Genomic DNA, 26,727 nt, shown 5'->3' with positions numbered 1-26,727 from the left:
TGCATTAGCACTAATGATGGAAGTTCTGGACCTATTGGTTCCAAGAGACTTAATTAGCACAAAATAACCAGCTTTTCTTCAGGCTCATTGGAATCTATTACCTGACTTGACTTCCACCTCACAGGACTACTGAAGATCATTCTATGTCCTCAGGGGAATGAAGCTGCTAATTCCATTCTTAAACTTTCAGGTTTGTGTGTTGCAAAGTACAGAGGCGAAGTAATGGTTAAGAGGAAATTTCAAAGTGACCTAACTGTGTTTCCTTGCAGGAAACTATAGTTAATGTACAATGGCATTATTAGAAATGATCCAGATCAGTTCAGAAAAGTTCAAGCAGAATACTTCTGAATATATGGTTAGGTAGGATCAAGGATAGTACATGTCCAAATGAGAAGTAAATGTTATTAGGAATGAGGATTTTCTTGGAAGCAGAGGCCCCCAAATGACATCAGTGGGGGGCAAGTGCCAACTGGTGATGCCATGATGAAGTACCACATCTTTGAGATGCTATCGGGTGTCATGACTGTATCTTTCAGTTCAAGCAAATAGCTAAATGGGTTCGGTACTACATTCTTCATCCATTTCTAAGTTATATAGAAATGTTGTGAGGGGTTGTACTGGGCTTTTGCTACCCTCTGCTGGAGGCCCTGCCCAAAGGAGAAAGTATCCTTTTGGGGAAAATAATGGCAGAGAAGTTAGACCTCCAGGAACTGCTTAGGGAGGCCTTCCAGCATCAGCCATGGAGGGAACCAATGAGAATTGATCCTCCATCAGCTGGAAGGACTGGGAGAGGACAAAAGCCAATCAGGCCTGATGGCACTGTAAACTGGCCTGGCTACTTCATCCAAAAGGCAATTCTGTCTAAAGCTGGAGGAAGTATCTTTCCTATCTTAACTCCAAAAGCCAGCTTGTTCAGCCAAAGCCTGTTTTGTTTACTTTGTGGAATGTAAAGCCCAGGTGGCCACCTTGAGTTGAATATCAATTTGGCGGCTGTAAAATTACAAGGAGTTTGTTTGTGAGATGCTCCACTGGCTCAGGTGAACCCATAATAGATGTATTATGGAAGACATTGACAAGTCTTCCTGTTAAATTTGTGTCTGTTATTTTCCCTGTCACCCAACATTAGAAATAAAACCAAAACCAGCATCTCTTGTTTAAGAGTATTTATTAGTGTTGGTTGTCCTAAGACAGAAGTGGTGCTGTTACTTCAAGTGCAGTCATGCAGTCCTGTTTCATTGCTTTTGCTACCTTAAGATAAGTCCAACAGTAAAGGAAGAGAACATAGCAGTCAATTGCTTTTAGATATTGAATGAAATTCTGGTCTTGGATACTTGCACACAAATGTCAGTGACCTCAGGATGAAATACATATGTGCATGAGGGCAAAATTTGGCCTTGAGACGTAAGAAAAATGTTATAGTATTAAAAATGGAACTGAAATAACTCTTAGGATGCTAACGGGCTTTCTACGGAATCTATCCACCTGCATCCATCAAGAAGGCCTACAAATTCTATACTCTTAGTTTGATCTAATATCTTGATTTCAATTTTCAAAATAAAACTGTATAATATTAACCTTTCAGTTGATTAAAATCTTAACTTGCTTTAATCATCTATGGGAATTTAGAGAGTCTTTGTACTCTCCACAGTTCTATACGAATACAAAGGCCAAAACTCTGCCCTCAGTTACACACAGGAGTTCCCACTGGATTACATTAGTACAACTGATAATAGAATTTGACCCATATTGCCCATTTTAAATTCAGATGACATTGTTTCTGTTAGTTGGAAACCTCTATCGTCTTGAAAAAGGTGAGCACTGACGAACATAAAGACAGTGGGGAAATGCCTTTTCTAGCCATTAGTAATTATACATTTTTTCTTCTTTAGAAATATCCATAAAAATACTACTGCTAAAGCTAACACAATTGTTATTGAGATCCAAACACAGATTCCACATTTTCATGTTAAGGTTAGAGTTTGCCTCAAGTAATTTTTGACCTCTCAACATTAGATTAATTGATCCATGACATTTCATTACTCAGCATTTCAGAATCAGACACACAGATCTGCCTCCAGAGGAAGAGCAGTAGAGAGCACAAAGCTAACTAGGCTTTGGGATGTAGGAATTTCCTCACTTGAAGACACCCAATTTTAGTACAGATTTTATTGAAAAGAGGCTTTCACCACCCTTCCCTTCACAGGCTGAGGAGGGCGCCAGTTATCCACCATGGGGCGAGCAGGTTCTGTCTCAGCATTGATGGAAAGGCTACGGAGCTTTGCCATCTGCAAGGAAGCAAAATTAAAATATCAATATGGAATTCACTTAGGGGCAAATCCAGGACGTAATGCCTAGACCAACTAGCTGGGCCAACCACTCTGTGTTGGGGGGGAATCTCCCTACAAAGTCACAGGAGCAACTGCATGGAGACTATTGCAGCCGAATGGCTGGAATAGCCTCTAGGGATCCTTACACAGTAAATCTCCATAGCAGTGGATCCTCTGAACATGCCTGGCCTCTTCATGACCCATCTCTTCACATCCTTGCACTGAGGAGCTCTGTGATGCGCAAGGGATAGGCAGCCCTTGTGTGCCCCTTGTGCTGTGGAACTGCAATGGAAATTACCTTTCAAGATCAGAGAGGCAGGGTCAGAGTATAAAGGATGACAGAAATCATGGCGACAGCTTGCCTGCAGAGTACTTAGTTAATATTTTCAAAAGGCAGTGAAAAGTTCATCAGCTGGATTTTTAATCTGAAACATAACAACAAATCCCATCATGGACCTCATGGCTCACTGTATCCTGTGTTCAGAATGTTAAGGCTGTCTTATTAGGTTGGTGAAAAAAGCACGAGTGGTTTAACAAGCTTTTGTTCCAATGAAGGAATGTAATTCTATTTTAGAGAACAGAGGCATGTGTTTTCCATTCTGTGAGAAATCTGCCCGGTGCAGTATAAAAGGAAAATACACAGTGAGTAGCTGCACCAAAATGAAAAGCTCAGTTTGAAACTGGACTGTGAATTCTGACCTTTGATGACAGTACTTTAACCAGAACGTCGCCGGAGTGACTGGGTTATGCACTGAGGCTCTCACTAGGGCTGGGGGAGAAGAAATTTCCCCCCTAAACCCACAGAGCCACAATGGCTGCAGTAACCCTCGTGGCCAGTGTGCTACCATCTATGGGATAAAATAGCCTGGGGATCCATTGCCTAGATACTACAGCAACACTCTATAAATATCGATAGGAGATAGATGGACAGACAGACAGACACAGTGGATAGATCCAGTTCCATGCCTGTATTCTCCAGCTCAGTCTTGCCCCGAGGCTCAATGTGATGAGGTGCAGGGAGCACTGGTTTGCAGAGTTCTGTGACATATAAGGGAAGTGGACCACTTATGCAGTGGCCCCAAATCCTGTCCCCTCCCTTTCAGCACACAAACTGTACCATTTGGTCCTAGAAATAGAGTCCTCAGAGGTTGCGGGGGAGGTGTCAGGATTTGGTCCTTTGTGAGAAGCCCTTAGGGCTGGATTTTTCAACAAATCCTTTGCTTCGGTAGCAAGCTGAGGCATAGACTATATCCTGCTGTGGTATAGTAGGAAGACCCAGTACTAGTGACAGCAATATTATTAAGTAGGATGCTGCCTCCTGCAATGCTTTGGATGGGTTAGAAGCAGGACCTTCAGTTTGTTTCTTTTTTGCTGAAAAAATTAAAAATCCAGGGTTAACCTCTCTTTGTGTGATGCCACAAGCAGCATTTTCCAAGTACTCTTCAGGACTTGATAAAGTTCTCTGGCTCTGCACCCAAAGGGCCCTACTTTCAAAGGAACCCACTCCTGCTGTATCCCCCGCACATTGGAGTGCACCAATGGGTGTTTGTATATGCATTTGCTGTAAAGCTCCATGCACGCCAAGGGTGTTGTAGAAATAAGATAATAACAAAGAGTGGATTGGGTACTGGCTCAGAGCCTAATGCGTATGGGGTGAGCACTTCTTTCCAGGTGCACCAGTTACACACTGGACAATTCAGCCCTCAGTGTCTCAGCCATACAGAAGGAGAACAAACTTGGCCTCTTTGTCAAAGGAATTAGCACTTACAACAATTACTGTCAGCAAGTCTGAATGTTAGCAGGTTTCTAGGATTAGAGATCGTTAAGGGTCTGATCCTGCGAATTTCTCTCAGGTGATGGTCACGTACACTGTCAGCTCTTTGGAGCAGGGACTGTCAGTGTTTGTGCTGCTCCCAGCACAGTGGGGCCTTGGTCCATGAGTGGGGCTCCTTGGCACTACTACAAATATTACTACTAATAATTCTGTCCGTAAAGCAGCATAACCCAAATAAACAACAAAGCACTAGCTACAAGTACTAATTATCCACTTTTTGAAATGATCAGGCTCTCCGGATGAACTGATCGAGGTGCTTCCTTGCAAAATACACACAGGACCTGCTGGCTACTGGGAGAACAATTAATGCCTTGCCTAAAACCTGCTACTGACAGTATTTAGAAAGAAGAGCGCTGTCTGAATATAACAGTGATCAGAAACACATCAGATGGAGATGGATCAATGATTCAGCACGTAGCTGTTGTATTCTAAATGAATTTCACACTAAGCTCAATCCTTAAAGTGGTGGAAGAAGAGGAAGTGATATTTTTATTGCTGATGCAACACAGAGCTGTTCATTAATAGCTATGCCTTCATCGGAGTTCCAAATAAACCCGAACATGATCCCCCATAATATAAATAGCTGAGTCAGTAATGAGGCTCTAACCAGACTTGAGTTGTTGAGTCAGGAAAGCTGATCAGAGCCAATTTGCATTTTGCATGCAAGGAGAAGCTTTCAAATATCTAATACCTTTATATTTTGGTATAAATAGGGAAGTGAACTCCAGATCAGCTCTGTATTTGAAAGAGCTATGTAAATGCAGCAATGAACTATGTAAATATAGTCATACAGGAGCGTGTGTTAGCTTTAACCTTTGGGAGTAAGGTTCAAGTCAGCCCTCAGTTCTAGCCACAAAAGTATCAGGTGAGAATTTGGAAATTAAATTGTTGTGTGATATGCTAATAGCAACCAGAATCTATATGCAGGGTCAAAGATGCCTGCACTGGCTTATTTGTACCATATTAAAAAAGCACCTTGAGATTCTAGGATGAGAAGTTATACATATGTATAATCTAATACATATCTGTGTAATATGTCACTCACAGACTCCTAATTTTCATTTTCCTATTGAGCTAGAGTCTTGAAATTTGGGACATTCATACATTGTGGACTGCTGAGTATAGGAACAATCCTAGATTAGAAAACTGATCTTTACACGTGAAATCACCAAAAGGATCATGGTCAGATTTCTACCATTTAAGTGCTGGGGAAGTGGGAGTGGAAATGTACAAATATATTTATTTCTCCTCAAAGACCATCATCTTGGGTATGAAGCCTTCAGCTCAGAGAAATGAAGGTCACCCGAAGTTACCACTTCTGTCTACTAGAATTTAGCAAGAAAATTTCCAGAAATGTACTTTTTACATAGAAATTAATGCAAGTTTTGCAATCGCCTTTGTTACACATTGCCAGCTAGAATGTGTAGGGCAGGTCACTTTAAGGTCACTGTTCTTTTGAAATTAGTATTTCAAATAAAATGGATTTTAGAGAAAAATCTTTTGAAATATTAAATAAGAACTAAATTAAAAGAACATTATAGCTGTAAAATGAATCCCTAAGAAATGCCAAATGTAAGGTCGCATTATGATACAGTTTTCAATTAGATGATCATAGGAACCCCTGCTTCATTCAGTGCGTAGTGTATGAGACATTGGTTGACTATTTATTATTAGTCTCGCTCATCCTGCCTCATGCATTGCACTCCACAGTAAAAGTGTATTTTTTTACTCAGTCTTCATTCAAGAATAATTGGTGATTTTGCTCAAATTTTCAAAAGGAAAAAAAAATCAACGTGAATAGACATCAGACCTGGGAAATTTTCTGCCTGAAAGATGGAAGTTGGAGGGAGTTATAGTGGTGGGCATTTCATGGAGATATTTTGAAATTTGGTTTAGTTCGGAAATGAAAACCAAACATTTAAAAATTCTCTGAGAAAGGGAATGGAGCACAGGCTCGGGGCAGTCCCTTTGGGATGCTGCCCCAGGGCCACAGATCCTGAGGTGATCTATTTGTTGGGCTGTCCCGGAGCAGAGGACCATGGGCTTTTGAGGAGCTGTGAGCTGGCAAGCCAGGAGACAGAACAAGGAGCAATGGTCTCAAGTTGCAGTGGGGGAGGTTCAGGTTGGATATTAGGAAACACTATTTCACTAGGAGGGTGGTGAAGCACTGGAATGCGTTACCTAGGGAGGTGGTGGAGTCTCCTTCCTTGGAGATTTTTAAGGCCCGGCTTGACAAAGCCCTGGCTGGGATGATTTAGTTGGGAATTGGTCCTGCTTTGAGCAGGGGGTTGGACTAGATGACCTCTTGAGGTCCCTTCCAACCCTGATATTCTATGATTCATGTCTCCCATTATCCCAGGCTCTCAGTTCCCAGTCAGCCCACTAGGCAGGCTGCTGAGGAACTGGGCTCTCCAGCAAGTGGCCAGGCAGGCTGCCAAGAAGCCAGGCAGGCAATCTGGCTGAAAACCAAGCAGTGTTGGAAACCTGTCAGACAGGCAGGATTCCATTGGAACCCTGCCTGGGTTCTGTCAAAACTGCATCAAAATTAAACCATCTCTGCCATTTGTTTAGATTTCAACAAAATGGCAAATTCCAATAAAACGTTTCATTGCATTTTTTCCAATCAGCTTTAACTGAAGAACCCTTTAGAATTTAAATCAGGGGTTCTCAAACTGGGGGTCAGTACCCCTCAGGGGGTCGCGAAGTTATTACTGGGGGTCGCGAGCTGTCAGCCTCCACCCCAAGCCCTCCTTCACCTCCAGCATTTATAATAGTGTTAAATATTTAAAAAGTGCTTTTAATTTATAAGAGGAGTCACACTCAGAGGCTTGCTGTGTGAAAGGGGTCACCACTACAAAAGTTTGAAAACCACTGATTTAAATGGTTTAAACATACATAACTATAACTTTTGTTACATGCATCAAATGTTCTACTGATTTATCACACTGCAGAAGTATCTAGATTAGTTGCTTACATTTTGATAAGCTTGGTGTATGAACAGTGCAGGCTTTAGATTTTGCAAGTTCCTATGTGAAGTAACGTGTCTTGTGAGTCACATCCAGCTCCATCTACTACTATCAGGGGTTAAAGTAAGGAGAGAGCAGACAGAGAGGAAAGGGAGAGCTACCATTCCTCTTTGGCCGATGTGGTGAGAACTCCCTCTTCTCTTTCAATCTACTGTACCCTGCCTACAATCAGTCCCCTTCACATAGCCCAAAACTCTCATTCAGTTCCTAGTCACCTCCTGCCCCCCCCCCTGTGAGCACCCCCATACCCCAGCCTGTTACAACAATTTCCAAATGAAGAAGATTTGGAATTTGGGGTTTCAGTCTCTGCTGCCACCTGCTGGCACTAGAATTATATAGACTGGGAAGTGGAGCTCGTGGGTTGGGGGCTATATGTGGTGGCAGGCCCAGGGAAAGCTGGAGTCTTATGCAGCTCTTTTCAGAGTCCCAATGGTGTTCCTAATGAAGCCAACTGAGTAGTTTCTAATAGAAGGGCCCAATCCTGAAATTCAGCTTTCACTCTGTTTTAAAAAAAGAAGAACAGGAGTACTTGTGGCACCTTAGAGACTAACAAATTTATTAGAGCATAAGCTTTCGTGGACTACAGCCCACTTCTTCGGATGCATACGAAGAAGTGGGCTGTAGTCCATGAAAGCTTATGCTCTAATAAATTTGTTAGTCTCTAAGGTGCCACAAGTACTCCTGTTCTTCTTTTTGCGGATACAGACTAACACGGCTGTTACTCTGAACTCTGTTTTAACTCAGTCTTTATTCATGAAATTTCCCAATGACTCCAGTGGGAGTTTTCCGTATTGAAAGAGTAACATCAGGATGGCGTGTAAATAAATAATATCAAATTGTGAAAGAACCATGACAATAGGGAGGTTAATGTCCAGCTGAAGTTTACCTGGTCTGGGCTGACTTCAATAGGCTCCCTCAGAAGAATCCAGGTAATGCACTCTTCACAAGGAGGTGTAGTGAAGGAGCCATGGTAGGTCCAATAGTCCCGAGATTTAGGGAAAAGAATTGATGGATCAAAGTTTGAAAAAGGAGCCTCTTTCCCCTTAAATAAATAAAAGAGAAATCTCTTTAACAACACTAGTGGAGACACAAATCTTTCTTAAAGAGAGACCCAAGTTTCCATGGAATAATTAATGGACCATCCAGCATGATGTAACAGATTAACTTTTTCCTCCTTTCAAACATTTGCCCTACAATTTACTTTTCTAGAAATGACCACTAGCCCAAGTCCGAGATTTTCCATGTAAATAAAATAAGATGCGCTTTATCAAAGTGTCCACTGCTGTAAATAAAGGTTGAAATATCTGACAAACTCTTATCACCATAATGTATGTTTACCTAGCAATTATAATTGTGCATGAAATATTTATGCCCAAAATATTTTTGCACTAACTTGTCCTATACATAAATAAGTAGCCTTGTTGAGATTTATACTTTGCCAAGAAAAAATAAGTGTAACAAATGTAATTCAAGGTACCATGTATTTATTTTTATTTAATTCCCTACCCCATGCTCTTATCTTTCTCTGCTTTTCCTGAACTATTTAAATAGCTACACCCCACTTCTGCATTGCTTTGATGTATGCACAGTGACTAGATTTCACTATCCAAAACTGAACATCTATGTTTCCATTGTTACTAAAACAAGGTGTAAAATCAGTTAGGGAATCTCAGATGCCATGTAATGGGGCTAGCTTCAATTCTGTCTTTTTACCATATTAGCTCACTGAGTTCAATCGTCTGTTAACTTTCTCAAGAACTTTTGGTTACAGTAGTGAGGTGACCCACATAGAGGTGCGTATAGGAGAAAGAGATGAATGGAGTGTTAAGGCTGTTGTCTTTGGCAGAGCAGAGAGGGAAAGAGAGGGTAATAAATGACTCAGGTTAATTAGGAAGAGGTAGAATTATGTAGGGATTAGAGGAGAAGAGAAAGAAATTTAAAGTTGAGGTGATGGAGAGGGGGGAGCCAGTGGAGGGATTCAGGACTTCACCCCTCAAGTCAATTGCACTACTCATGCACTTAAAGTTAAGTACAGACTTAAGTGCTTTGCTGAATTGGGGCCAAAGCACTCAGCAACTTGCAGAACTGAGCTCTCTCAAATACGTGGGTGACATGTCAATGTCGGAGGTACAGTGAAGAGTGAATTTTCTTTTAACAGAATTAGAATGGACCCCAATGTTGGTCAGACTAATATTTTTAGGAAACATCTGGTGGTTGCAGTTACTTCCAGTGTTAAGTAAGTGGCCTGATACTGTAATTCTTAGGCAACTAAGCTCCCTTCTGTGGGAGTTCTGCCTATATAAGGCCCTTAGGTAATTAATTAATTTGAAAAACAGTTTAGGATAGGATTTTCAGTGATCATTGTGCTGATATCAGTGAGGGCTGCCTGGCAACTGTGCATTTAGGGGCTGTTCGAAAGCCCATTGAAGTCAACGGGGGACCTTAGAGAAGTGAGACAAGGAAGGAGGGATAGCTCAGTGGTTTGAGCATTGGCCTGCTAAACCCAGGGTTGTGAGTTCAACCCTTAAGGGGACCACTTAGGAATCTGGGGTAAAATCAGTAGTTGATCCTGCTAGTGAAGGCAGGGAGCTGGACTCAATGACCTTTCAAGGTCCCTTCCAGTTTTAGGAGAAAGGACATCCCCATTAATTTATTTAAATACATTTCTCCTTAAAGAAGAGAAGATATTCTGGGCCATAGTCACCAGAAAGCTCTGGCTGCTATGTGTTGCTGGAACAATGCAAAGCAGCCACAGCAGACTAGCAAATCTGGCTGCCTGGTTCTTGCTACTGAAGCTACTGAGTTAACCTAATAAAATAAAAACTATTTTGTTACCTTTGTCTTAATATTATCTATTTCTTCAAGAATTCTCTTCATCTCTGGTTTGGGAGTTTTTCCTACCTGTAATGCAGAAACCATAAGTTGAACTGTAGATATGCCAACTGAATTTGTTTTCCTTCATATCTCACGACTGCATGAAAAATACTACTTGACCCATCCCTGTCAATTAACATTCTCTGACCATTTTGTACTGAAAAACAACAAAACATCACTTCTGATGGAGGGAAAAAACATCCAGAATAATATAAGAATAAATTGCTTGATTTTTCATTACAGTAGTGTTTGCTAAAACTACCTACAAAGCTCAGTCATGCTCCAATTGAAGTGGCTAGTATAATTCCCACTGGTTTGAGTGGGGTCAGGGTGGGATGCAAAAGAAGACATTCTGATGATTAGAAGTAAATTAGTTTCACATCTCACACAATTTTTACTCATAACAAATAGAAAATGTATAGTTTCTTTAGCATATATATATACACACAATTTGGTGGTGATTTTCCTACTAAATGCATGCTTTAGCCCTTATGCAGTAGCCTGACTTTATTAAAGAATAAAACTACATGCTAAACTGAGTACGCAGGGAAAATAGAAGTGGAAAGCTGATATTTTTGCAAAGGATCTGATCTCACGTAAAGAAGTGTAAAGAAATACTACATTTTGCCTTTTGATACTTCAGAAGAGGATAACAGCAGTCTAACACTAATGTAGCTTCTCATCTCTGAAAGAATGGGTTACAACCTGGTTCATGTCACCAGTAATGTACATTTGCCCTTCTTAAACTACCTCCTCTTGGGCCTTGTTCTGCAGGCTTCACATAAACCAAACATCCATTGAAGTAAGGCATCAGAGAAGACACCATGACTCGGTCTAGGATCACCTAGAACTGGATGAAATATCTTCAGTGAATAATTTATTTGCTGAAAATGCAGTTTTGGTGACCCACAAGTATTTGTGATTTTGTGTCACATTTGCTGAATAGTTTTGACTGAACTGAAAAACTCAAAACATTTCGATAGCATCAAAATGAAATATGGAAAAGTGTCTCAGCCCTCTAATATGTGAGCATTCCTGCTGATCAGACTCAACGTGCATTTCCAGAGATGTGTGGAGAACTGCACACTGCACCTGCTACTACTACATCTGCTAATAACCAATGCTCATTCTCATCATGGACACTAAAAACCAAATGAGAAAGAAAAATCATTACAGATATAAAATATCTGAGGAATTTTCACTACTCAACTACTATTCAACCCACTAGTTATTTCTACACTGCGACGTAAGCCTAGTGTTAGTAGAATTCGAGTTAGCAGATCCTGGGATTGTTAACGTGGGTCTTGAGCATCTACACTCATTTGCAATCCCAGGATAGGAATTGTTGAACTCTGGGTCCCAACCTAGGGCTCCAGTGTCTACACTGCATTAGGTGAGTACAAATCCAACCACACACATTCCAGACTTTTCAGTGCCTTCCCAAAATGTGTCCCCTTTTGCCCTTTGTTTGTGGCACAGTGTGGAAAAACTTGACTGTTCACCAAACTTGACTGTCCTGAGGACAAAGAAAGTCAGCCATTGTAATTGTGGAATACTTTTGTCAGACTCCCAGAGCACAAGTTCAGTGGGGCTGCATCTACACTGAAAAACAATAGGGCTTGAACTTGGGTCCCACCTTGAATCAGGATCAGACCCTCCATCCAGGGATCCTGGGTCTGAGCCCTAGGTTGGTGCAATTTGTATGTAGGGGGATTAGGATTGAGCATTTGTTCAGACTCTGGGTTTATATTGCAATGTAGATATACCAACTGAGTTTTGCCTGCTTAAAGACAGACTTCAGTAAGGACTTTGAGTTTGTGTCTATTAGTATTAGAGAAGTGCCTCAACCAAAATGCTGGATCTAATTCCAGAATTTGAAGATAGTTTGAATCAGGACCAAATCCAACCTTCATGGTGGGGTCCCATTTCTGCAATGGGCGAAACCAGTGTTGTACTAATGTTGTGCCAATATTTAAAAAGGATAAACAGGACAACCCAGGTGACTATAGGCCTGTTAGCCTGGCATTGATCCCGAGCAAAATAATGGAACAACTGATATGGGACTTGATTAATAAAGACTTAAAGGAGGTTAATATAATTAAGACCATCAACATGGGTTTATGGAAAACTAACTTGATATCTTTTTTGATAATATTACAAGTTTGGTTGGTAAAAGTAATAGTGTTGATGTAACATATTTAGACTTCTGTAAGGCATTTGACTTCGTTCCCCATGATAATTTGATTAAGATACTAAAATATACAAAATCAACATAACACATAATAAATGGATTAAAAGCTGGCTAACTGACAGGTCTCAAAATGTAACTGTAAACAGAAAATCATCATCAAGCAGGTGTATTTCTAGTGGGGTCCTGCAGGGATTAGTTCTTGGCCCCACACTATTTAAAATTTGTATCAATGACCTGGAAGAAAACATAAAATCATCATTGATAAAATTTACCGCTTGCACAAACACAGGGAGAGTGGAAAATAACGAAGAGGACAGGTCACTGATAAAGCATAATCTGGATGGCTTGCTAAATTGGGCACAAGCAAACAATATCCAAATGTAAAGTCATACATCTAGAAACAAAGAATGTAGGCCATGTTTGCAGACCTCTATCCTGGGAAGTGGAGACTCTGAAAAATATTTGGGGGACATGGTTGATAATCAGCTAAACAAGAGGGTGACTCTCTGACCAAAAGGGCTAATGCAATCCTTAAATGCGTTAACAGGGCAATCTCATGTAGTCAAAGGGAGGTTATATTACCTCTGTATTTAGCACTCGTGAGACTGCAGCTAGAATACTGTGTCCAGTTCTGGTTTTTACAATTCAAGAAGGTTGTCGATGAATTGAAGAGGGTTCAGAGAAGAGCCACAAGAATGATTAAAGGATTGGAAAACTTGCTTTATAGTGATAGATTCAAGGAGCTCAATCTATTTAGTTTAACAAACAGAAAATGAAGGCGTGACTTGATTACAGGCTATAAGTACCTACACGGGGAACAAATATTTGAGAATGGGCTCCTCAGACTAGCAGACACAGGCACAACAAGTTCCAATGGTTGGAAGTTGAAGCTAGAGAAAATCAGACTAGAAATAATAAGGCATACATTTTTAATAGTGAGCGTGATTAACCATTGAAACAACTTAGCAAAGGTTGTGGCAGATTCTCCATCACAGGCAATTTTAAAATCATGATTAGATTTTTTCCCTAAAATATATGTTCTAGTTCAAACAGGAATTATTTCAGGGAAGTTCTCTGGCCTATGTTACAAAGGGGGTGAGACTACATGATCACAGTGATCCCTTCTGGGCTTAGAATCTATGAATAAAACTTTGGACCTGAACAGTGAGAAGGTTTTTATCATAATCCCTATATAAACTTAATGAGAAATCATCGCGTACATTGCTGAGGTCGGATGAAAAGCTCTGTTGATGGGGGTGGCTGTGGGACAGGTTGCCATGAACAGTGGAAGAAGTGACCCTGGTTTTTAGCATGTTTTTGTCAGGGTAAGATTAAGGCAGATTCTTTAAGCGAGATCTCTGTCATGGAAATCATTCAGTGAGTAACACTGCACAGCTGATTGCTACTGAGCAGATACATACTATTGATACTGCACCCAGAGAAGAGGTCTCAGTGTTGTAGATGTAGCAACAGGTACAGACTGCAGATAAAATTACTCTTATTCAGGTACATGTATGACACGCACTACTGAATGTTAGGGGTGGTGCTAAAAGTCTGTTTTATGGGTGCAGTAAATTTCTATGGATCCAGGCCCAACATAATCCCAATGTGTGCATCATTCTGAATATTATCCTCTAATGAGATATATTGCTGAGAAGTAAGTACAACAGGAACTTTTTTTCCTGCAATTAGCATAAGAATACAGGTATGCAACAGTATAAAGAATGAACACTTCCAAACTTACTTTCAGAAAAATGCCCACAACAGCCACTCCATCAGCTTGTTTCAAAGCTTCAGCAAAATTACTATATTTCGGATTCCAGTGTACCATATGAAGCTTGAACCAAAGAAATGTAAATGTTAGAAATACTGTTATGCAATAAAAAGCCATCACAGGGCAAGTCCTGCATTCCTTGTGCATCCTGCTGAAAGAGTTTTGAATGCACAGGGAATGCAGAATTGGGCCCCCAAAAGAAAATAGGTATAAATATGGCCTATTGCTTCTACTGCTCTTCCACAAGCTTGTGTTTTTTGCAACAATTGCTTGTCAACTACTTTAGTTTTAAATGAAGCATAAAAATTAGAATAGAGAGACTGCACAACATAATATAAAACTTGCTTGAAATTAATCAAATAATATAATAGAGGAGATGCTTACAAATGCATGTAACATGCACATATGCAATGCAGAAGTTATCCACTGATGTGTTTAATCTCAATTGTATTTTCCGGTTAAAGAAATTCTTTAAAAAAATTGAAATTTATTTGTGCTTTATAAACCATGGCTCTGCAGTTCTTGCTCTACTTTCCATCCCACTCCCCTGCACTCGTAGTGAATGGACCAGGTGACCCTGTCGTTCTTTCTCATCTCTACTGTCTACAATACTAAATGTTAAGGAAATTTTTCATAATGTTTTATTTATTCTTCCAGAGGACTGCTATCTATTTATTTAGCTTCTAATAACATGGCCATCACCGTTGTATCTGAATATATGCAGAATCTGGTCTTATCTTCGTATTATACAAATATGGTATGACTTCATTCACAATGAGATTATTCAGCAGTTTCATTAAATTTAGCTAATGTACACTGATATTTTAAAAAATAGCACCCTCCCTGAATGTGGCATATAATATATTGCTCTTTATTTACTCCTCTGTTGTTACTCACATCATTGTTGAGGATAAAAGCAACATGGCCCACAGGCTCCACTTGTATTCTAGCAAAGCACTGTTCACTCTATATATTGTTTCTCCTCTGTGTAAAGGCCTAAGGGTTAAATCTTAGTCCCGCAAACAAAGGCAAAGTAAAAAGGCTTTTCTTGATGGAACTAAAAACAAAAGTTTGGGGGGACAGAATGCTCCCACTCAATCCACTAGTAGTAACTGGGATACCCGTGGAACTGGACCATGGCTGATGCTACTAGACAAAGGGAGGAAAGAGGAAAATCACGCAAAGCGCCCACACAAAGTTTTGGGCCAGGGGATCTATGATATGCATCTTGTCTACCACCATTTCTTCCTGATGGGAGCTGGTGCAGAGCTGCACAGTATGTACATGTGACATGTACGGGCTTTCAGAGTTGGAAAGAACACTAGCAGGCTGCTGCATGACTCCTCACAGAGAAAAAACATGTTGTTTCCATGGTAGTTTGAGACTTACACTTCCTCCCATGTAGGATGTGGAAAGAAGGCAGAATTTGTTATTAATTTATTGCTATCAGAGCTTAAGCCCACACCGAACACACACTGAGTCAAACTCAGCCATTAACTACAGTGAGTTTAGCCCTCAGTAGTTTGTGTGTTCATGCCAAAATAGCAGCAAATATTTATGTAAAACAATTCTAGACAATACACTGATAGATTTTTAAAAACAGATAGTTAGACTCTAGAGGATATTCTTCACCACACCAGTTTTAAACTAATTGACATGTCCTTGTAATAAAGTTTTTTTCTCCCACTGGTAATGCATCTGAAAAAATAAATCCTGGGACTTTATTCTTATAAATAATTAAATGTATACCAAAAACTCCTACTGACCAATAAAACCAGCAAAAAATGATATCAGAAGTTTGAGTAAGAATAAAATATGGCCACCAAAGTTGTGTTTGCTGCAAAAAGATCTCATTAAAAATGGTGAATTTAAGGTTGGGGCATATTTACAAAAATGTACAGTTTTGGTAGGGGGCGTGGTGTGTGTGTGTGTGTATTTTTGTTATGAAAAGTTGTGTTTGTTGGCAGAAATGATTCACCCCAGGGCACATTTATGAATAGTCACAGCAATAATATATTTCATACAAAATCAATAAATACTTGAAAAGGAAAGCAGTTAGTGTTGCCCAATATGCTAATATATACAAAAACAGGTCCCACCTCTGCTGCATATTTCACTCCATCTACAATGTGCTCAGAGCCATGGTCATCAGACGAACCCCAATGAAAGTGGAACTGCCGCAGCCTGTAGGTTCCTGGGAGTGGTCCACCTCGCAGCACTGCAATTGACAATTCACATTAACATTAGGTACAGATCTTTTCAAAGAAGCTTTGATTCAAAATAGAGGTGTATACAGTTACCACAGAAGAGTCCAAAATTTTGAAGGTGTTGAGCACCTACAGCAATTCCAGCTGATTTCAGTGGGAGTTGAGGGCACTCAGCACCTTGCATGATTGGGCCTGTATCTATCTATCACTGGGCTATACAGCACTATTTGATTTCGTAGCTATAGAAATTACCATGAATCAGGGTAAAACCACAGAATGGGATGCCAATTATAGCACATATCCCATTCCCCTCATGGCAGAATGTATCATAGTTTGGGGAGGATGGGTGCTCCGGATGGCTCATCATTCGCCAGTGAATGTCCTGTTATGGAATTCACAATTTTATGCTGAGGATCTGATGGGAATCTCTGTGAAACTGGCCTAGAGGAGCCACGTAGTACTGCTGCTGGCCTAGAGGTGCCATACAAGCCCTGCCTATGATCCAGACCAGTAATGGCTTTTTAACCTATGTTGCAAGCAATGTTTACAGTGTAGTCTGTTATCTCTAGGGAAAGGTCTATTTCCTGAGGAAAGGCAGAAGAAAAAGATAAAAACAGATGAGCTAAAAAGTGGTACTGAGCATTCAGACAAACCTTATTCTCTGAAAAAGTTCAGTATGTGTAATAACCATGGCAACATTACCACCATTACCACCATTATTTCAAGCAATAGGAAGGTTTTACTTTGTAGACCACAAAGACCAAGGTACGTGTATTTTATGATATCATCATGAATTACATACTTTCCAACTATTAGCTTAGGTCTGATCCTTGCAGGCTCTGAGCATCCTCAATACCCATTGACTTTCATGGAAGTTAAAGGTGCTCAAATAGCTTCTACAAGGGATCTGTACATCACAGGATTGGGTCCGTATGGTAAAGACATACCAGGTAGAGACAATTACATCCCTGGATCTGAAAAGACAAGGAGTAAGTCCATGCCCAGCTCTTTTCTGAAATGTCCTAGAAAGAAAGTATCTGAAGGATACAGAAAAATAAATCCAAAAGTCATACTGTAGGCAGTTTGTTGGCAGCCAGGGTAGGGGGACCTGGGACATACCAGGTAGAGACAATTACATCCCTGGATCTGAAAAGACAAGGAGTAAGTCCATGCCCAGCTCTTTTCTGAAATGTCCTAGAAAGAAAGTATCTGAAGGATACAGAAAAATAAATCCAAAAGTCATACTGTAGGCAGTTTGTTGGCAGCCAGGGTAGGGGGACCTGGGACATACCAGGTAGAGACAATTACATCCCTGGATCTGAAAAGACAAGGAGTAAGTCCATGCCCAGCTCTTTTCTGAAATGTCCTAGAAAGAAAGTATCTGAAGGATACAGAAAAATAAATCCAAAAGTCATACTGTAGGCAGTTTGTTGGCAGCCAGGGTAGGGGGACCTGGGCCCTCCCTCTCCACCAGGTCCTGGCCCAGGGCCTTGGTAGTGGCAAGTGTGCATGCCACTGAGTCAGATGGGATCCGGCCGAAAATCCAGTTCACTGTCCACGGTCAAGTTCCCCAGGCTACTTCCTACCGTTCTCCCCAATTCTGTGGTCTGGATGTCTTCAAGATCTTTGTGTTCCTCACCCTGCACTGCTCCTGGCAGCTCCAACTTCCCATGGGCATCCACAGGTATCTGAGCATCTGCCTGGGTATCAGCACCTCTGGCTCCTGTGGTTTGGGGTTCCATCTGCTCCTGGGCTGGAGCCTGTGAGGTGTGTCCTTACTCTCTGGCGGTCAGCCTACAACGAGCTGGGCTGCTCCCTTTTATACTGAAGCAGCAGTTGTAGCATGCCCAGCAGGGGCAAAGATGCATGGCTTCCTCTGCCCAGAGTGTGGGGTTAACCCCTTCTTGTCCAGAGCAGGGCAAGTACGCCCCACCACACTAGAGTAATAGCTCTAAGTTTATATATAAAATGGTCCCCCTGCACTGGATTAGAGCTGAACTATAATTTTAGCCTGTCTGGTGTCTATCACAGCATTCATAGGAGAAGATTGAACCTTTTCCAAGTTCAAACACAAAACCCTAGCATTCCTGCCTTTGAAAATGTCTGCTTTGACTGTTGAAAAGAATCTCTGCAAGTGAATGTAGAGTGGCTGCATTTAAAGGACTCTGCCAGTTTCAACCTCTTATCCTGTAAGTCAGTAAGAAAACTGTGCTTACCTTTCCCAGATCTCACATCGCCTGGTTGGTGAATAGTCTTGCCTTGAGATGGAGCAGACAAGTGAAGGTTGAAAATTCTTTTTCAGGCTGGATACTGCATCCTCTTGGTCTTCTTCCTGTTTGGCTTGAAGTTTGCTATCCCAGCCAAAGAGCTGAAGATGTCTTCTCTGTTCTTAAACTTCACTATTACTATGCCTTAGGAACACTGAATTGTCCAATTAGGGACCACAAGTGGTTTGGGCAGGACTTTTCCTACCCATGAGTCAGCAGCGGCTCCAGGCACCAGCGCTCCAAGCATGTGCCTGGGGTGGCAAGCCGCAGGTGGCGCCCTGCCGGTCCTTGCGAGGGCAGCAGTCAGGCAGCCTTCGGCGGCATGCCTGCGGGAGGTCCGCCGGTCCCACGGATTCGGTGGCAATTTGGTGGCAGGTATGCTGAAGCTGCGGGACTGGCGGACCTCCCGCAGGCATGTCTCCAAATCCGCGGGACCAGGGACCTCCCACAGGCATGCTGCCAAAGGCAGCCTGCCTGCCATGCTTGGGGCGGCAAAAAAGCTAGAGCCGCCCCTGCATGAGTTCTCTAATATTTGCTCTACATGGGCACTATTAACCCAGCAGTGAGTCTGGCCTGCTATCATGGAGCCTCCTCTTCCAAGAGAACGTCCCACTTTCCCATCTTCTGTAGTAGCTCTGGGCAATGTCGTATTCAATGCAAGGACAGCTTGGAACCCACAATGTTCCTCTGCACCTCAGTGCGCATAATCCACATAATTCCTTTGTCCCTAAGCTTTGAATTTATTTTGTCCTAATGAGAAACACTTTTCTGGAAAATTAAAATTGGACAAACACCTCAGCTAAACTGAGGCTCTCTGAACAGTCTAGATTGAAATCCCAACAATATCTCTCAGCTTCTTTTAATGGTCTCTGAGCTGGGATGGCAGAAAATAGCAAGCAAAGGCTTAATAATGTAGCTCACAGGCTTTCTCATGGTGTTTGGGCATCCAGCGTTTTTGTTGGCGGAGATGTCCACTTCAAGAGTGCCTTACCCTCTTTAAGCATTTAGCTGAGTGTTTGGCCTGATGTATCAGTTCTGGATTCTGGGAATTTCCCACAGTCCATTCTTCAGGAAGTAACATTGTAGCCACATTGAGGGATCTACAGCAGTCAAAAAGTGACTCCCTCAGGTTTGCTGTTGCTGGGCTCAAGCAACATGGACTAAGCCATTTGGGTGCATTTCTCTAGGAGTGAAACAGCCCAGGGGGTTTCAGTGGAGAAAGTACTTGCAGCATTTTGGTTCTGAGAGGACCCTTGTGAAAACAAGCTCTCATCCCACTGGTCAGTGACTGGTTCATACTCTGTGTATTTGTATATTGCCTAGCATAGTAGGGCCCTGATCTTGGATATGGCCTTTGGGCACCACAGTAATAAATATTCAATGAATAAGAGAAGTCAGTCCAAGATGCTTCCTGAAATTTAGTGTTCCTAGCACCTATTTAAAAGAGGCCTCTGTCACAATGCAGGGCCTGTAACTCAGTGTGCAGAGACAGATGCCTGATAGAGTGGAGACTCTCCATTTCCTGCGCTCCTCATGGTTATCCATCATAGAGCTGTTTTCTGATTAGCAAGAGGTAGAGTTTGGATCAAACAGTGCAGTTTTTCAGTTGTCAGTGAAGTCAGTGAGGCAGGCATAGCCAGTGAAGGTCAATGCTGTGCAGGCGGATGCAACTAAGGTGAGCAGAGACTCCTCTGTGTGGCTTGTCTCACTGAGGGTCAGGTGACAAAAATCAGTTTGGCACAGAAGGTCAGCCCTGTTTATTATAGACATGAGGAAGATTTGTCCTTGCAAACATGTTTTAAAACACTCACCTGTTGCCTGATCTACAAGGCCAGGTGATAACCCACCAGGGAACATAATGGGGCATTATTCCCTGAGATAGAAAATATTGCTTTGCAAGAAAACAAAGACACAATATCGTGAGCAAATGTTACAGCTCATTATGTCAATGATACATTATAAAATCCATAAATAAATAAGCAATTGCTCAACAGAAGATATCAGTACACCCACAGTCATTGTGGCTAATTAAGTCAGGTAAGCACTTTTCTGAAAGGTCTTCAATACATAGTTACATCGCTGACATTTTTAAATGGAATTCTCTAAGTAACTGTTAAAAAGGGAAGATAACACTCAAAAGAAATAAGGGGTTTATTTGTATGTGAATTTGGGGTTCTTTAGGAACAAATGGCAGTGTCTATGCTGAAGAATAAAGAGTGGGCTTCTCACACCATTTTCCAGCACACATCAATCCTGACTTACTACCCAAAACACCCTAGTCTTTCAATTCTGGGCCTGTTTGAGCAGACACTGGTATAAAATAAGCTCCCAAATTCATTTTCATGTTTGACCTAAAGCAAGAATACAGTCCATGACTCCGGAGGCAGAAAATTGATAACCCAAACATCTATTGCAGTTCCAGAAGACAGGGTCTGAAAAGCACTGAAGTTCTGACCTCCAACAATATCATGGAGGTTCAAAATTAACATTAATACAATTCTTAAATCCTCTTGTGCATAAGCACTGCTGGTCTCAAATTAATGCTAAATACCAGACATTCTGGAATATCAAGGGATAAAAGATGTGCTAAACACAAAGTGAAAGGCTTAACTTTGCTGTTTGTCTTTAGTTGGCATGTGCCATATCCACTGGCATACATAAGAAAAGCATTATATTGGGCTTTAGCTGTGTAATTCTTGTAAGTCTTATTGACTTCAGTAATACATAAATAAATCATCATAAATAATTTGCAGTTATATAAAGCCTTTTATAAAAGAATCTCGAAGTGCTATGCAAAGATAAATAAGTATTTACCTGTAATTACTAGGAGCCTTAGTCATGGACCTGGCTAAGCACTGTACAAACACATTACAAAAAGACAGTCCCTGCCCCAAGGAGCTTTCAGTCTAAGTATGACAAGAGACAACAGATATATGCAGACAGAAAGGGGAATACAAGGAAATCATGATGTTGCAGTAATCGAGACATGAGATGATGAGAGCTTGGACGAGTGTTTTAGCTGTGTGGATGGATAAGAAAGACTGTATGTTAGAGATGTTATGCAGGAAGAACTGGCAAGATTTAGATCTAGCCTGGATATGAGGACCTAGACAGATGTCTGAATCAAAGATGGAGCTCAGGTTACATGTCTAAATGACTGACATGTTGTCCACACTGATTGAGAAAGGAGGTAATAGGGAGGGTGGGAAATGAAGATTAGTAGCTCTGTTTTAGCCATGTTGAGTTTGAGCTAATGGCTATGAATCCATGAGATGTTAGAGAGACAGGCCAAGATTTTAGTTTGGTCAGGAGAAGAGAAGAAGATCTGTGAGTCATCAGCATACAGATGGTAGTTGAATTGGTGTTTATGGATGAGATTAACTATGGATAAGATGTAGAGGGAGAAGAGAAGAGGACCAAGGACATAGCCCAGTGGAACACCCACAGAAAATTGGAAAGCAGATGAGAAGGATCCTCTGAAGAACCCCTATTTCACTTTTACCTATGGGGAAACTGAGACAAAGGCTAAGTTACTTACCTAAAGTCAGACAGCAAATCAGTGGCAGAGCTGGAAAGTTTTCTGGCACAGTTTCCTAGTTCACAGCTAGACAATGCTGTCTTCCTGTAATGTGAGGTGTGGGTCTAGAATAGATTGCTGCACTTAAAAATAATATCTTTGGGGTTTTGGTTCTCTTTGACTTACAGATGGCTTTGTTTAACACACTAAATTTAAGTAGGATTAGACCAAATAAAAGCCATGCTTAGGCTAGATTTTTCCAGTTAAAAACAGAGTTTTTAATTATTATTTGTCCTCATTGTTTCTATCTCAGAAGCCAACAAATGAACATTCATTCATCAAAAGTTGATAAATAAAATGTTCTTTGTGAAATGTCTACATATACAATTTTTACTTTAAAATTCAGTTATCAGGTTTATGCATGGACTACTTCCAAAGAGAAACATGCCTATGAAAGGCTGTAATGCTGCAGTGGAAGGTCCTGCATGAACACAGGGGAGGCTGGCAGGAAAGTGTGTCTGAACTGTGCAGCACCACGTTCCTTTCCTGCAGCTTACAGAAAGTCAACAGCAGGAGGGTGGGAATGCAGATGGCCAGAGAATTTGCACGTGAGGAGAGACACTGGTGCCTTCCTGGGGTAGCTCCAACCTTGGAAGAATCAGGGTCTATTTCCAAGAAAATATATATAACCGCTGCTGGAATACCATGTCCAGTTCAAGAAGGATGTTATTAAATTGGAGAGGGTTCAGAGAAGAGTACTCAGAGAATGATTAAAGGATTAGCAAACATGCCTTACAATGATAGACTCCAGGAGCTAAATGTATTAAGATTAACAAACAGAAGGTTAAGGGGTGACTTGATCACAGGTCTGTATGTACCTACATGGGAAACAAATACTTGATAATGGACTCTTCAATCTAGCAGAGAAAGATATAACATGATCCAATGGCTGGGAGTTGAAGCTAAACAAATTCAGATTGGAAATAAGGTGTAAATTGTAACAGTGAGGATAGTTAATGGATCAAGCCTGGCAGTACTAGACACTGTACAAATACATAAATAAAAAGCCCTGAAGAGTTTATAATCCAAATATAAGATGAGAGACAATAACAAGTTGATGCAACATACAGATGGGGAGCAAAAGGAAAAAGGAGACAAACATGATCAGCAGTGGTTATGGAGATCTTTCAATATACTCCAGCTACATCTCTTTAATGATATAACTTGATGAGGTTTATCAAGAAAAGAATTCTAATGCGAATGACAACAAAATTAATCTAATGAAAATAAATAAATAACATATTAGAAAGAAATGCTATGTGATCTTAGGGAAGTAGATTTGTTTTTTATTTTGCTAGAGAACTAATCAAAATCCTGCAACTATTCCCAGTCTTTTGTGTGTTTCTAGTTTTTTTATTTTATTGGATTACTCAGCTTATACATATTTTGACTTTGGATTTATATTTATTAACCCATCAAAAAATGAAAGAAAATCAAAATTAAGATGCACACACACTTAAATATTTAAGAACATTGAGTCTATTAGCAAAATTCCTCTTACAAATTATGACTATCCCTACTAACAATTCAGCAATAGTAGTTGAAGTTTACTGTGTAGTTTAGAAATAACACCATATGTTGTGTTTTTTGGGTGCTCTGTCACTACATAAAATGTACACGTTTGTTTTTCCTTGCTGTAGCTTGGCACTACACATATTACAAATATATGGCAAAATCCTGCAGACCTTACACACAAGTACAAAGATTGTATCCTTGGGTCCAAATATTGTATAACTTTTCAAAAGCTGTTTGTGGCATCTTGGCAATTATTGCTAGTCTGCATTCAGGATTATGCACTAAATGCTTTGCAAAGGTGGAAGCAAGTTTAGAATCATTTGATTTCTAGAGATGCAAGAATTAGAGTTGCAATATTATTCATCTGATTTCCTTTTTAATGCAGTAGGGAAGAAATTTCACAGCTTCTTGCCAATTACTTTTTTCTATGAAGTGCAGCCAACAGTATCAATATGAAATTTCAGTGGTTAAATCAACAGATTATAAATACTTCTAGCACTTGCCAAGCAGCATCGGTATATCTAGTAAAAATGTATGGCCACTCTAACCCTTAAGAGCCACATAATAAATATGCAGCATATTGCATGCAGTTGTAAAGTATTTGTGGGTGGACAGGTTAATAAGAGTAATGATAACAGTGTTAATGTTTGCTTTAAAGAAGCTCATTTTAAGCTGAAATTTCTCAGACTTTTGTACCTGAGGTCTCATTTAGCAGAAATATTATAGACCTAATCCTGCAGTCCTAACAGGCAAAAATCTCATTAATGTCATTGTTTGAGCAAGGACAGCAGGATTTGGGGTTTATCTATATAGCTAAATTGTTTTATCAAAAAATAGTATGATTACACTTTTCAGAAATGATGCTTTGCTTTTACATAGGCATTCCAGCTGTGTACCTTAAAGCCTTTTGGGTAAAATTCACTCCTCTCACAGAAAGCCTGAGGATTTGGACTTCACGTAGGTGGAGTGCAGTGTGGCTGGGGAGGTGAAATCCAACCTCCAGCCCAGGGCCAAGATACCATGTCTGCTGCAGCCCCTCCCTCCCTCACCCCCACCACCAGCTGAGACTAAACCTAGGGGCTGCTATAGGAGTCACAGTCTCCCTCCCCCAGTTGTGTTGAGAATTGGGGCAACTGGACCCTCTCAAATGCAGATCATGGTCTATCCAGGTTCCATCCCTAATGTGGCCTTCTGTGCTGGTCTGTTCAGGGCCAGTACAGAGATCCTTCAGCAGTAATGAATAAAGCAGAGCATAGGTTGTCTTCCAAGCACTTTGCAACCATTAACTAATTCAGAATAACTTCTTAGGATAAAACTAAAACTAACCTGATCTATCAAAAGTGTCATCAAACACAACTCTGCAGGTTCTCCCATTGTTCAGTATGGTCTTCGCTGCACCGGGATCATAACCAACAAACCAAGGCGGTAAAGAGGGGTCATGCTGGACCTCTTTGGAATTGATTTCAATAGGTGACTGATGGTCTCCTTTGGCAATAGGGTAATATTTGTGCCAGTGCTCAGGTCCTAGGAAGAAATGCAAAAGGAATGTCATGAAAATCTCTTCCACTTAGGCATAAAGTTGACATCTGTTTAATACAAATACAATCAATGTTACACATTATTCATACATCGCCTCACAGCTGTGCCATTCACTGCGGATATTTTTCCTCCTTTTGGTTTCGAGACGGAGGCATTTGAAGCATTAGCCGTGACTCCTTTTAAGAAACTTTTTTTACAGATGAATATTGTGCTTAGCCATCGAACTGCACTGCCCCTTACAGTCGGGGCGCTGGGGTTGGCCGCCTGGATTGCGGCGCTCCCGGAGCTGTCCAGTAGCCACTTTCCGGGTGAGGGTGGAGATCGGACTGGGAACGTGGGCGGATCTGGCTGTAAAGTTGTGCCCAGATTTATTACAATGGAAGCAGAAGATGCAGGAGCCAGGAGCCAGCCCCCACCCAGCCCAGCCCAGTCTCACACCTTACAGCGTCTGCCGGACAAGCGGTGCCGGACAGATGCTGTGACAGCGGAGACCGGGCTCGCCGCGAGCGCTGCAGGCTCCCGCCCCAGGGGATCTGCGGGGCGCAGCGGGGTCGCCCTGCCCCTCACTCACCGTTGTCACTGTCATAGCCCCACTGACAGGATTGCTGGGCCATGCTCTCGGCGCGGGGTCTCAGCACTTTGTGCCTGGGCTGCTCTGACCGCTCCTGCAGGACGGTGGCGCCGGCTCCGCCAGGGGCTTTTATAGGCTCCCGCCAACTCCGTGCCCCCGGTCGGGGTGGAGAGGGACAGAGGGGGCGGGTGTGTCTGGCCGGAGCGCAGGGGGCGGAGAGAGCGATCCCCTGGACTCCCCTCTGGCAGCAGCCGGGCAATCAGAACAGCCGGGCGCGTCTGTGCGCAGCAAGGGCCCTGCTCGCCAGCCCGGGGCAGCTCGCTCTGCCCCGCTGCCCTGCGCGTCTGGCTCGCACCTGGCAGGCTCGGCCCCCGCAGAGCTAGTTCCCGGCTGCAGCCCCACGCGATCGTTAGTTTGTATTTTTAATTGAACGAGGGGTTTGATCCGTCTCCCTCTCGGGAGGTGGGTCTGGGGAAGCGGGCGGCAGGTACAACTGATGCTCAGCAGCGGTCCACATATTAACCAGACATTCTTCGTGCTGCCCTGTGCTGAGACATCAAAGAACCCTGCTGAGCACACTCGTGTGGTCGTTTTTTTACTTGGAATTGTCCATGTGCCCCACAAAGAGTGGGCTGATAACCCTGGGCATGAATGGCGGCTCAGCGTGCACCCCTGGCTTGGTTAGTGCCTGGGAACAAGATTTATCTTTATGGCTTGTTACTTCAGGGCGTTGCACAAATCATTGCACATCGCCGTGCGTGGGAAGAGAGACTAACTTATACTTAACCATATGTCTTATACCGCTCCCTTGCCGCAGAAGGTGTTCACAAAAATGCCCATAGTGGCGGTTTTTGTTTTTTTCAAGTTATTTAAATGTGAAGTGCATAGCAAACGGGGACTGGGCTGGAATCTCTGTGGCATATTTAAATTGAAGTTTCAAAAGTACAGCTCTTCTCCTTTGTACTCTAGTGATTCCAATCAATTTAAACCAGTACTACAAATAAATTAAAATCTCAGTAAATGCA

General features: G+C 41.7%; 1 protein-coding gene across 2 annotated transcripts; it reads right to left on the bottom strand.

Moving 5' to 3' along the window:
- Nucleotides 1–1,148: 1,148 nt before the first annotated feature.
- On the bottom strand, nt 1,149–26,134 carry LOC101945016 (carbonic anhydrase 3). Of its 2 annotated transcripts, none has more exons than XM_065585852.1 (7): nt 25,703–26,134; nt 24,919–25,116; nt 16,126–16,244; nt 13,997–14,089; nt 10,023–10,088; nt 8,074–8,229; nt 1,149–2,285 (listed from the first exon to the last, which is right to left on the bottom strand). In XM_065585852.1, exons 1-7 carry the CDS (start codon nt 25,743–25,745, stop codon nt 2,166–2,168), a joined length of 795 nt encoding a protein of 264 aa, XP_065441924.1. In that variant the 5' UTR covers nt 25,746–26,134; the 3' UTR covers nt 1,149–2,165. The 2 variants fall into 2 exon arrangements, with proteins under 2 accessions (XP_065441924.1, XP_065441925.1); XM_065585853.1 differs by having other exon boundaries at nt 25,221–25,805.
- Nucleotides 26,135–26,727: the final 593 nt, after the last annotated feature.

The sequence above is a fragment of the Chrysemys picta genome, chromosome 2 (assembly GCF_011386835.1).
Source record: "Chrysemys picta bellii isolate R12L10 chromosome 2, ASM1138683v2, whole genome shotgun sequence".
In the NCBI taxonomy this organism is placed as follows: Eukaryota; Metazoa; Chordata; order Testudines; family Emydidae; genus Chrysemys; species Chrysemys picta.
This window is presented reverse-complemented; position numbering and strand designations above follow the sequence as displayed.